The sequence below is a fragment of the Monodelphis domestica genome, chromosome 3 (assembly GCF_027887165.1).
Source record: "Monodelphis domestica isolate mMonDom1 chromosome 3, mMonDom1.pri, whole genome shotgun sequence".
In the NCBI taxonomy this organism is placed as follows: Eukaryota; Metazoa; Chordata; class Mammalia; order Didelphimorphia; family Didelphidae; genus Monodelphis; species Monodelphis domestica.
In genome coordinates, this window is record NC_077229.1 from 272,913,181 (window position 1) to 272,927,064 (window position 13,884).

Genomic DNA, 13,884 nt, shown 5'->3' on the forward strand with positions numbered 1-13,884 from the left:
GACTAAAGCACATTGAGGTTAAGCAGCTTATCTAGGATCATATTCATTATGTGTCAAAGGTAGAACTTGAACCCCAAATCTTCTTTGTTCTGAGGCCGACTCTTAACCCATTGTACCACACTGTCTCCTATTAGAAAGTTAAGAGGAAAAAAAGAAAAAGAAAATTAAGAGCTAGGATGTTTGAATTTCCATCCCTGTTTGACTCTCATTTACCTTAGAATTTGCCAGGGCAAATAGTAATGTTCCCATTTACCGATGAAAATGTGAGGCTCAAAGAGATTACTATTTGCTCAGTCACTTAGGTAGTTCTCACCTTAGAAGGGAGTGTTGATGGTATGTTCATCTCTTCTAGCCAGTATCAATAATTAAAATTACACAGTTCTTTAGTCTTCTAATGTTTCTCTGGATCCTTATATTCTTTCTATGGCATAGTTATATTTTGTTGCATTTATGTATTGCATTTGTTTAGTAATTCTCTAAACAATGGGTACTTGATATATTTCCAACTTTTTGCTACTATAAAGGTGCTGTTGTGACTTGATATGTGTGATAGAGAATAAGCTTTTCTAAAGCAAAGCATTTAAAAAACAAGTCTTATCAAATTTGACTTCTAGTGCAATGCGTGTGTTACTATCCAAACTGCCAAGACCATGGATTGTGGATGAGAAGAAAGATGATGGCTATACTGCCTTGCATCTAGCTGCACTTAATAATCATGTAGAAGTGGCTGAACTCTTGGTGCATCAGGTAAAGTATACAATATAAGTATTTACAACTTGGTTGTGCAGTGGAGAGAGTACTGGGCCTAAAGCCAGCCAGACCAGGGTTCATATTCACCTTTGATCCTAGTCCAGTGAGATAGACTTCAAACATTCTATTATTGTTATAAATATTCATCATCAAATTCTGTTAGCTCTTTTTATTTTATAAATTGTAAGCAAATAAATCAGTCAATAATAATAATAGCCCTCATGCAGTTTAAGTTTTGCAAAGCACTTTATAAATATTATCTCATTTTATCTTCACATCAGCCCTGATGAGTAGGTGCTTATTGTAGCCCTGGCTCTATTGCTAATTCTGTTTTAGTTTAAGTTCAGTATTGGAATGCTGTAGGGCACTCAGGAGTCTCTGAACATTTATTAGACAAAGTTGACTCTGCCCTAACCCAGTCTAAAAATAGACTTCTCTGGACTTGACCTCCTCATCTCCATTTGGAACCTCATCTGATCATTAAGTCATCATAGTATGGAGACTCCTGTGGTCTCAGGCCCTACCAGATCTTAGAAACCCAGACTATATGCAGGCTCAACTTAAAAGCTGTATGTTGGAGATAAAGCTGAGTCAGGGAAACTGGGGCTAAAGAAAGTTATGTCAGGAAATTGCACATTCTATCACAATGCCATTTTACACCTCATTTTAAATATGAGGAAATTGAAGTCTACAGAGATTAAGGGACTCGGCCAAGGTCATGCAGCTAGCTAGAGTCTGAGGCTGGATTTGAACATGGGTCTTTCTGAGAATAACAACTTATTAGGTATCTACTTTACCTTTAATATTGTGTTTATGAAATATATAAAATAAATAGAAGACAGTGACTGCCCTTAGGAAGCTTTCAGCATACTAGAGGGAAAATAAGACTAATGTGGGAAAGCATAATACAATATCAGAAAGGAGAGTAGGTGAGAGGTGAATCTGTGCTAGGTTTTCATGGTTTATTCTAAGTTTCTGCTATATTTGTTAAGTCTAAAAATTCTTACCATTAGAGGTATTCAGTAAAATTTATTTGGAATGGAAACAACCAGAAAGTTCAGATCACTTGGAATGTATGCATGCTTCTTGAGAGACTTTTGTGTTTGTAGTCTCAGTTTTAGCACAATGTCTGGTACGTTGTTAACATTTAATACATTCTTGTTAATCAATGACTAGATTTTTTTCTTCTTCCTATATTCTATTTTCTGGTTGTTTCTCACAAAAATAGATTACAATTTGAGGACAAATCATTTACATTTTTAAAAATCAGCAATAAAAGATGTATTTAAAAGAGAGAAAAAAAATTGGACCATATTGCCAGATTACCTTTAATGAAGTAAAATTCTGGTGATAGAATGAATAACAGAACATTTATTAAGCTCTTATCATGTGCCTGGGGATACAAATATAAAACAGATGAGACTATCTCTGACTTCAGAGAGGTGAGATGGATATTAAAAAAAAAAAAGCACCAAGAGATAAATGGAGATCATAAAGAAGTTTGTTCAAGAAGGAGACTTAAACCTGTCCTTCCTCTAAATAAACCTCTTTGTTTCTCTAGTTATTGTTTCCCTGACCTTCCCATTATCATCCTCTTAAGTCATTTGCTAAAGTCTTTTGGAATCTTTCTCTCTACAACTTCTCTAGCATCATTTCCATCTTCCTTATTTATTAGGCCACAACCTTAGATCAGGCCCTCATCATCCCTGCACTACATTGGTTTCCCAAGTACTTTTTGCCTCACTTTTCTATCATTTTACTTTTCAAACTGTTGACAAAATAATACTCCTAAGTCACAAGTCCAAGCATCATTCTCTTGTTGGAGAGCCTTAAATGGTTCTTTTTGCTTCTCTGGTAACATAACTGGATAGATTGTATATTTACTAAGCATTTGTTACCAGATAGTACCAGATACCAGTACCACAGTACCAGATACTGTGCTATTAAAAACAAAACAAAACAAAACTCCAGACTATAACATAGTCCCTACCATTTAAGGAGCTTATATTCTAATAAGGAAAGATGAAATTTAATTAGGGAGGATTTGGGGAGCAAAGGAAGAGACAGGAAAGGAGGATACTTAAACAGTAGCAGAGCTATCGGGGTAAGTGAGTGTGAAGAAGAGGGAACAGGTCAGAAGAGGACAGTGAAGTGGATGGGCAAGGACTCCCAGTTGTTAAGGGTGTATTTTAGGGGTTGAGACTGAATATAAATTTAGTTGGTCGCCAGGGATTTAAATTTTAAATCCCAATGAAATACTCAAGTCACAATGGAATTGTATGGTGGGTTATTTACAATAGAAGGAAGAAATTAAGAATGAGAGAGAGGGAAAAGGGAATTGAATTGCTCTGGGCCAGGCTGAGCCAGGCAGAGCCAGGCAGGAGTTCAGAGGCCTCAGCCAACGGGCCTCTCCATAAGCCAAGGGAAAGGGGAGTCAGCCTTATCACTCACCACATTTCCATCTAAAGGAAAGCAGTCTGAGGTCTCACGCTGAGCTCCTCCAGGGTCAAGTTCCAGGGCCAAGTCTGCCAAGCTGCGAGCATGCCAAATGCCACCAAAAGTTCCCAATGCCGCCAAGTGAGCGCTCCTCACAGGAAGTGACGCGAAATATATAGACAGTTCTTTACATCACTTCCTGTGTCTCACATGTACCAATGGTAGCTTAAGCTTGGCTTAGGACAGCCCAGGGGATCAGTCAGTTGTTTCTGATTTGTCATGTGCTAGCACATGCTGGTCATAGGCCATCCTCCCCTAGAGTTAATCCTTAAGTGGGGGTGTATACATTCATGGTTGCTAGAATTCTAAAGACTAAGCAGGATGGAGTAAAACTAAAATTCACAATCCCCCCCTGATGATGATTGGGGGACTAGTCTTCGCAATTGATCATTAAACATAATCATCTCTAAATCTTCTAACTATAGGTGCATACAAAATTTTACCTAAGTGGAAATGGAAACTACAATAGTTAGAGATAAGAGGGTAATAGAAGAGAGAGACAACAAAACCAATGTTTTGCTGGGTGCATTGACAAAAACCAATTAGGGGGAAGTCCCCTTTTGGCATAAGAGTATACATTCAAATTAAATATTCAATCAACCTTCAGTTCAATATACCATACCCAAAGTTCATTCTGGATCTTCTTGATGTAGTGTAGGTTTTCAGGCATCTTTCTGCAAACAGTTTATTCTCTGGATTTAGGAGTTAGCAAACTTCTTGAAGATCTTTCTTGAACAAAAAATTTTAAATCTTGGATTTTTATTAAAATACAGTCTTAGCCCAGAGTTGTCACTAAGGTATTACATAGCTAGGTAGCTTTCTGAGGAGATGAAACAGATTCCTCAGCTTGGTATTTAAAGCTTCACATAAGACTAGCTCATGACTTATTCTAGATTTGTTTGTTTATATATTATTTTGCTAAACTCACCTTATATTTGTTTTTTTAATTGTGTTTTCTCTTTTGCCTCTAAACCTTTGCTCAGGCTTCCCAATGGTGGGGGAAAATCTCTTCACATCCCATGCTCAAAAGTTCTTAGCTCTATTGAAGACCATTCATGTATCAACTCCAACTGGAAGGGTTTCCTGGTTTTTTTTTTTCATAATTCATGCTATTTCCTTCCTCATATCATGTTGATGGTTATCTAGTTACATGCATCTTCTTCCTAAGAAAGAATTTCTTTGAGGTCAGAAATTGTTTTTATTTTTGTCATTGTATTTCTAGCACCTATCAAAATGTCCTGTGTACATAGTAACTGGCGATAAAGGAATATGGTACAGAATTGCAAGCACTTAATAATGGAGGCAGAAAGATTTCCTGTAGGATGCTCTGAAAAGAATGTCCTCACGCCTTTCTTTATTTCTCTAACACTGCTCCCTCACCTGAATATTCCAGGGAAGAGAAGAGCAACATTGCTTTATTTCATCTATTTTGGAAATGTGCCTTTTATCATAAGGATGTGACTATGAAGAGTGGAGAAAAGATAACAAGTGATGGTCTGTAAATAACATTTATTGAATATATCTGCCTTATACTAACAGGACTGAAATGAAAAAGAGAGAAGAAATGTTATTGAGGATTTGCTGATGCATGAGATCTGGAGGCCATTTCCATTCCCATATTTTTTTTCTTGTATATTCTGATGTGTTTTTTCCTCAAGATTACACTTAAAAGTTCTTGGTTACCATGCTTTAATTGCTTATACATTTTATAAAGGTGAAATTTGAGATGTGACTTAGATAAGGCTTTAGTGTTACTCTTTACTCCCCCCTCCCCCCAATTTGTTCTTATAAAATATTTATGTCCTCCTTTTTCAGGGCAATGCAAATCTGGATATCCAGAATGTGAACCAGCAAACAGCACTACACCTTGCTGTTGAACGACAACACACCCAAATAGTCAGGGTAAGATACTGCTTATAATAACCTCATGCTCATATTTGTCTTTTAATTGAATAGGCATTTGGACATATTGAATTCTATTTTAAGCATTATAGTCCTAGACTTTGTGAGACAGTAGATTGAGAGTTGTATAGGCTGATGTTTATTGTCATTCTGAGAACTGATACTAATTTTCAGCTAGGAAGAGTTGAACAGAAAATAGGAATAGGACACTATGTATCTGAAGGAACCTGTTGAGCGAAGTATTTATTTGTGGCTTCATTAATTTTCTCACCATATTACAAATTCTCAGAACATCAAAAATATCTATTCAAATATCAGAATAAAAATACATATTCAATGGAAATGTATTTCTATTTTCCCTTTCGTTTTTGGGTGCTTTGGTAGATATGTGACAGTTCATTTTGCAGTCTCTCCCCATATCCATTCCTTCTTACTGTATGTATGTCTTGTCCAAGCCTTTAATGAGATACAAGGTGTGTATCTCATATATTAGGAGAACTTTCTGAATCTTTTGATATCATGTGTGCCAGTGGAACATGGAGTTCATATTTAAGATATGCTATGGAACTGGCTGCCCTTTTTTTCTGGTAAATATGTTTTCTCCTTTACAGCTATATATTTATAACATATATCCCCATTGATCTCTGGGTGGAGCTAGCAATTTGAATTCTTTGAAAACTGGGATTTATAGCTATTTAGCATAATTTAGAATGTGTTGGTATTCAAAAAATGGGCTTTGTTTCAGTTAAAAGTTTGAAGTCACTAAAAGGATTGAGCAGTTTCCCAAATGCATTGCAGTTCCTTCTACTTCAATTCCATTAAATTCTAAAGAAAGTGCATACTGTATCTAATCCACTGAGGATACACAAACAAATGAAACAAGCTTTGCTCCCAAAGAGCCTATGTTACACTGGGTAGACACATACAGGAAGTTAGGTGACACAGAACACTGGACCTGGAGGAAAACCCAATATCAAATCATACCTTGGATATTTATTAGCTTTATGACCCTAGGCAAGTCATTTAACCTCTGCTTCATTTTCCTTCTGTGAATTGAAGATATCAGTAGCATCTACTTTATTTGGATTGTTGTGAAGATCAAATGAGATAACATTTGCAAAGCATTTTGTAAACTGTAAAGCACTATATAAATAATGCTGTCATCAGCATCATCACTACCATTCTCATCTTTATATCCAATTATGTATTAAAATAATAGAAAAGTATTTTGTTCTAATGAAGTGAGAACTGGCCAAGGCATCAGAAAAACTCGTCTTTCTCACATATAATGGCCTGGTAGCAAGTCCCTTACCATCTCAGTGTCCTAGGCAATTCTCTTCAGACATGAACCAAAGAGCATTTGCTCATTTTCATTGGTAGAAGTTTCTTTACTAGGAATTCCCCAAGTCAATGCAATTACTAATCTGGATTAAAAAATACCAAGTAACAGTGTCTGAGGAGATGGGTTAAGGTGAGATGGTGAGAGAGGGAATAGATGGAATAAGAAAGGCCATTATGTAAGAGGAGGAGGAGGATCGTAGCTTTGAATCAATATACAGATTCTGAAATATGGAGGTGAGAAGTGAGTCTTTTCTAGATGCAGAGAGGACCTGGGTGAGAGATGGGCACATTCTGTATAAGGAGCAGCTGGGAGGTCAATTTGTCTGAAATGGAAAGTGTGAAGAGGGATAATATTAAATATAAAACTATAAAGGAGACAGGAGCCAAACTGAGTAGGACTTTAAATGCCATACTGATTATTTTACATTTTCTAAGAGTTGGGAGACATTGCTCATTTTTGAATAAAGTTATATGGTCAGACATGTACTTTAGGAATATCACTTTAGTAGCACTGTAAAGAATATATTGGAGATGGGAGTAAGAAAGAGCAGTTATGAGACTATAGGAACTATTAGGATTAATTAAACCATAGAGCTAATGAGGACCATTTGGAGTAATTGGGATCTTAGCAGCTAAGGACAGGGTAAAGAATAGTGGATAAGGTTTTTTTAAGGCCAGAGTGAATCTTGAGAAGAGTGGCTGTTGGAATTCTGGGTAGCTAGAGTCAGTTGGTGTTTCCCAACTGCCAAAAGGCTCTTGGTTTTTGGCCTAGGAGGAAACCTGGTGTTTCTGTTCCCTGGAACATGGAAAAAACCCAGTGGCAAGTGAAGGAGGAGAACAGGTTAGAGTTTCTGGAATAAGTTTGTCTGGAAAATTAACAGAAAGGAGAAAGAGAGAAACTTTTTTCTCTGAGTGGCTGCTGAGAGGGTCAGGCCATTTTGCGGCCTGGTCAGGCTTTAAAAACTAGGCCTGGAAGGGCTGGCAGTGGGCAGAGAGTGAGAGGATTACCAACTGATTCAAAGTTAAGGGAGATTTACAGAGACAGTAAAAATATAATTAGAGGATTAGTAATTAGCATATAGTTAATTAGGATAGTTTGGGTTTTTTTAGTGATAGATAAGGAGTTTTATAGAGGGTCAAGTTCCTCAAGTAGGAAGCTGGTTTTTGCATGCTAGAGGGAATGGGGAAAAGCTTAGAACCCTTTTAGATTAGGGAATCCCAATCTTCAAAAACCATTATTATTTTTCCTTTTAACATTTAATAGTTATTAGAGATTTTTTTTTATATCTGTCTCTAGCAGTTATTCTTGTACACCTTCCTGATCTATTATTACAAGCAGTAAAGGAGATACTGTTTCCCAATCCCTCCCCCCCAAAATTCCTATATTAACATTCCTCGCTGTTCCTATTTGTTACATTTTCTGGCGAACCAAAGGGACACATAGCCTAAAGAATTGATACTAGTATCCATAACAAATACAATAAAGACTTTTGAAAACTAGAGGCTTGAATTTAAAAAGATAATTTTTTCCCCTCTCAGTAGCCTCATAGCAGGGGGAACTGCTGTGCAGGTTTTCAGTTAGGGACCCATTACTGTGTTGCATGTCACTTAGTGACAGTTAGAAAGCAGTGGCTATATTTTAAAAATGTGGTTTTACAACACAATGTACCTGGGAGCTATACCCAATTTTTTTTTTTTACTATTCCTTCTTATATTAAGGGAATAGCATTCCCCAACTGCATGATGGGACTGTTTACCATTACATTAGTGGATTTTTTGAGCTTCATACCATTAGGAGTAGGGGTAATACTGTTGTTATTGGTGAAGATAGTATTCCCCTACATCTTCAAACAATTTAAAGAATTGAAAGTACAGCAAAGAAGATTTAACAAATTAACCAATTAACCTTAAAAGTTAATTACCTGGAGTCTATAATACAGAAATATGAGACAGAAAAATGGCACTGATAATAGAACACGGCTAAATTGGAGAAAGAAATGGCAGAACTAGAGAAGAGTGTGGGCACTTATTTCCCTTTGAGAGAGAACCTAATGATGACCCCTGACCATGAATTAGTTAATGTTAAGCATCATGAGGGCTTTACCCAAAGTGACATAGATAGTTTTGTGACAAGGAAATCACTTTAAAAGACTGATATATATTAATTTAAGGTCACCAAGGAATTCAGCTATGTAATTCCTAAATGGAAACTCAAGTCAGCAGTCAACCTTTTATGGAGTTTAATTACAAACAGGAGGAAGAAAAGTGTTAGAGATAGAGATAGAGAAAGAGAGAGAGAGCAAGGGGAGAGAAGGGAATAGGGCTTAAATACCCCCTCTGTTTAGGCTGGGCCAAAAGGCCCAAGCCCTTAGATAGCTGAGGCAAAGAAAAGAGATCAGTCCCTATCACTCACGTGACCAAAATGGAGAAACAGTGTCAGGGGCCTCCACCTCCAGCCTCCTTCAGAGCAAGCTTCTCAGAGCACAACCTCTCAGAGCAAAACCTCTCGAACTCTCCCAGTCCTCAGACCCCTCTATCTTTAAGGAAACCATCCAAGTTCCCTCCCCTCAGTTCTCACATCTACCAATCACTGTCCATGTCTTCCCTGTGCCAATGGTGGCTCTAGCTTAACCCAGGACCGCCCAGAGGTCTGTGGCTTTGCACATGTCTGTTGAAGGTCATATTCTCAAATAATTAAATCTTGATCCTTTGCTGCAGCCCTTCCTAAATCCTGTGACCCTGAGCAGGGTGGAGATTGGAAGTTCCAAGACCTGGTTCTGTCATTCCAAGTATCTCTATTGTATCAATTCTAAAATCAATCATGACTTAAAGAACTTCCTGTTCTATGCTTAAGTATAGGTCAAAGCCCTTTCCATTATTCAGCAAAAGGTTTCTGTCCTAAAGGTAGGGAGGAGAAGGACCCTCCCTACCTAATGTTGGAAATGGGGAAATTTCCAACATTCATAAGTCTAAGAAATTTTAAGGTTTACAGTTTTAAGAAGGAAACTCTGTCTTTTGAGGAGGAACCAAGAGCAGTTATAAAGAAGTTCCAAAAAATAATCCAGCAATTTAATCCTGACATTCCTTTAGATTCCTGACATTATTTTAGATTGAATTGATTACAAAACGGGAAAAACAGAAAATCATTGCTAAGACCAATGAAAATGATAGGATCCCTAATTAGCCTTTATCTAACCCAAATTAGAATATGAATTCAGATATCAGCAGTTGACCAGGGCAAGACAGGCAGTAATCCAAACAATGAAAGACTGTTTCCAAAGACTGGGTACATGGACAAAATCGAGGGAATGAAGCAAAAAGTTGGGGAGACACCATCTACTTTCCTGGATAGATTGATAGACCTGGGGAATGTTGGATTGGATTGGACATATACAGGGAAAGGGACATAAGTCAATTAAGGAGGCAATTTTTTAGAAATACCTACCCTATAGAACAAAATTATTTTAGAAGTTAAAAGACTGGTATCTAATGGAACTGGACAAGCTTGAGGAGAATAGCTTCTTATGTGTAACAAGCTGATAAAGACAAACAAGGAGTGACCAACAAAATAATTGAAGATTTAAGAAGGGAAATTAAAGATCTTAAACTAAAATTAAATAAGTCAGATTAACAAGAAAAAAACAATGGCAGTAGTAAGGGAATATAGACCACCAAAACAGTTCTGTTATCCACAAAGAGGATTTAACAACCAAGTCCGGAGATGCTACATATGTGGGAGACCAGGACATTTAATGCGTGATTGTTGGTCACAGGGACAAATATTTAGGCAAAATGGCAGATACTATAATAATTACAGACAAAATGGAGGAAATAATTTCAGGGGAAACTGAGGAATTACAATGGGTTCAGAGGTAATGATTTTAGAGGATATAGTTTTGACAATGATTATGGATGTGGTATCAAAACAGGAGACCTAGCTATCCCAATCCAGGTGAGAGGAAATGGCCCTCTTTGATGAAGATTGTGACTGGGCATTAGTAAAATTTTGTGAGAGAAGGTACTGAGATACTCTTCATAAGACTTGACATCTGATTGGGTGGGAGGAAAGTTAGAAGAGGGAAGAGGCAGAGTTGCCAACTTTGGTGAGTGGAGGGACAATAGAATTCTCTGCAGAAATAGGGAAGTTGAGTGGAGGGATAAATTTTTGGGGCAATATAAATTCTGTTTTAGACATTTAGCTCCTCTCCTTCTTCCTTGTAACAAATAATTCTATCCAAGAAATCAGTTCATCAGTTGTGTCATCTTTGAAAATGAATGCCTCATGCTAAGCCTCTAGTAGATCTTTCTTCCATCAGGTGGGAGATATGCTTTATCATCTCTGAAGTCATGATGCACAGCATTGATCAGAATTCTGAAGTGTTTCAAAAGAATTTTCCTTTACATTATTGTAGTCACCATATAAATTTTTCTCTATATAACTTCAAAAAAGCCTTTCTGAATTCCTCATTTTGTTCATATATCACAGTTTAGCCATTCCTCAATTGAGGGGTACCCACTTTGTCTCTAATTTTTTTTGCTACAGTGCTCACTGATATCAACAGACATGTTTGTATATGTAGTTTATTTCCCTTTTTTCTTTGACCTGTTTGTCGTATATACTTAGCAATCCTACTTCTTAGTTAAAAGGATATGCAGTTTATTCACTTCTTGGGTATAATTCCAAAATTGTTTTCAGGAACAATTAGAACACTTCAAAACCCTTCAAAATCAGTAGGCCTGCCTTTCCAGTTATTCCTGACAACTGTCATTTTTCCTTTTTTGATCATCTTTGATATTTTAGCTGTGAAATGCTTGCACATTTTAGTTTGTATCCAGCCCCAGCTGCTTCTAGTTATATGATACAGGGCAAGTCACTTAATCTCTCATCCTCAGTTTTATAGTCTGTAAAATGGGAATAACAACAGCATCTACCTCCTGGAATTGTCAAGTGTTATTTAAGTGTTAGCTATCACTGTTTTAATTTGCATTTAATTTAATTTATGAGAAATTTGAAGTATTTTGTATGGTTTTGAAAACTTGAATTCTTTCACTCAAAAAGTACTTATGCATATCCTTTGATTTCTTAGATCATCTTTTTTTCCAGTAACAATAAAATCTATGATTTTCTCACAAGTGTTCTTTCATCTTTCAGTTATATTGAATTTTTCAAGATTAATGTAATCTCCTACAAGTTCTCAAAATTAATTTAAATTTCCCTCAAATTAATCTCCCCAGTGTCCTGAGAATTATATTGCCTTTTAGTACAGACGTTCTTTATGTATGCTCAGGCCAGTCAGCTCTTCTTTTCTTTTTTTGAGTGTCAATTTTACTTGCTCATATGACACCTTGATGACTGACATTAGCATCTTAAGTGTGATGCTTCTAATATTATTGGAAAGGATATGTTTTGGTATAGTAATTTTACCATAACATTTCTCTCTTTCCAGTTTCACCCTTAAATGATCATGGATCAGTTAATCAATGAGAGTTTATAATTATTTTATGTGCTGGACATTGTGCTAGGCACTGAGGATAGAGAGACAGAATATGAAACATTTTCTGCATTCACTGAGTGTATATTCTTTCAGAGGAAACACCACACACCTACACACATATATACTTTTATATGAAGAGTAAACAGACTAATTTGGGGTCAAAGGAACTAGCTGATGGGAGATCAGCAAAGGGTCTTAATTGGGTTTCTCTTTGAACTTTCTTGTTTTTCTCTCCATAAGGTCCTTCACTAATGTCTCAGTGTCTTACTGTGACATGGAAGGGGCCATGAGTTATTGAAAGCTATGCCAGTGGACGTCAGATTGTCAGTTTCTGGCAGTAAATGAATATCTTTAGGAACTATTCTAACTTAGGACAGAAAGACTCATCTCTAAGCTATTTGCTTTTATAGGTGACAAGTTATTTGGTCATGGCAATCCACAAAGCAAAGAAAAAAACTAAAATGGCTTTTAGTTCTATGAAGTCTCTTTATACTTTGTAGTGGCAGAAAAGGAGACAAGAGAGTAATTAATTGATTTGGAAGGTGATAGAATCAGTATGGCAGAGAAAATGCAGGAACCCTCCTAAAGTCTCCCAAGTTCCTCTCAAAACAATTTTATTTTTTTTTTCAAGTTTGCCTGTGTTTTATTAGATTTTCACAATAAAAATAGGCACTTAAATCTTAGAATTACTCTTTTTTTTTACTTCTAAACTTAACTTTATTATTATTTTAAAAAAATTTTAAACATTATTTTATTTGGTCATTTCCAAACATTATTCACTGGAAACAAAGATCATTTCTTTTCCTCCCCTCCCCACCTCCCACCACCTTTCCCTCTCCCATAGCCGACGCACAATTCCACTGGTTATCACATGTGTTCTTGACTCGAACCCATTTCCCTGTTGTTGGTATTTGCATTAGAGTGTTCATTTAGAGTCTCTCCTCAGTCATATCCCCTCAACCCCTGTAGTCAAGCAGTTGCTTTTCATCGGTGTTTTTACTCCCACAGTTTATCCTCTGCTTGTGGATAGTATTTTTTAGATCCCTGCAGATTGTGGGACATTGCATTGCCACTAATGGAGAAGTCCATCACCTTCGATTGTACCACAATGTATCAGTCTCTGTGTACAATGTTTTCCTGGTTCTGCTCCTTTCGCTCTGCATCACTTCCTGGAGGTTGTTCCAGTCTCCATGGAATTCCTCTACTTTATTATTCCTTTTAGCACAATAGTATTCCATCACCAACATTTACCACAATTTGTTCAGCCATTCCCCAATTGATGGGCATCCCCTCGTTTTCCAATTTTTGACCACCACAAAAAGTGCAGCTATGAATATTCTTGTACAAGTCTTTTTCCTTATCTCTTTGGGATACAAACCCAGCAGTGCTATAGCTGGATCAAAGGGCAGACAGTCTTTTATCACCCTTTGGGCATAGTTCCAAATTGCCCTCCAGAATGGCTGGATCAATTCACAACCCCACCAGCAATGAATTAGTGTCCCCACTTTGCCACTTCCCCTCCAGCATTCATTACTTTCCATAGCTGTCATGTTAGCCAATCTGCTAGGTGTGAGGCGATACCTCAGAGTTGTTTTGATTTGCATCTCTCTGATTATAAGAGATGTAGAGCACATTTTCATGTGCTTATTAATAGTTTTGATTTCTTTGGCTGAGAACTGCCTGTTCATGTCCCTTGCCCATTTGTCAATTGGAGAATGGCTTGATTTTTTGTACAATTGATTTAGTACTTTGTAAATTTGAGTAATTAAACCTTTGTCAGAGGTTTTTATGAAGATTGTTTCCCAATTTGTTGCTACCCTTCTGATTTTGGTTATATTGGTTTTGTTTGTACAAAAACTTTTTAATTTGATGTATTCCAGATTATTTATTTTGCATTTTG

At 36.8% G+C, this 13,884-nt stretch overlaps 1 protein-coding gene across 1 annotated transcript in view; it reads left to right on the plus strand.

The window, feature by feature from the left end:
- Positions 1-13,884, plus strand: part of MIB1 (MIB E3 ubiquitin protein ligase 1) — a 169,010-nt gene that overhangs the window by 121,060 nt on the left and 34,066 nt on the right. Inside the window, exons 13-14 of the mRNA XM_001363175.4 lie at positions 615-747; positions 5,062-5,148. Coding sequence (XP_001363212.1) covers positions 615-747; positions 5,062-5,148 — 220 coding nt within the window. The remainder of the gene's footprint in view (positions 1-614; positions 748-5,061; positions 5,149-13,884) is intronic.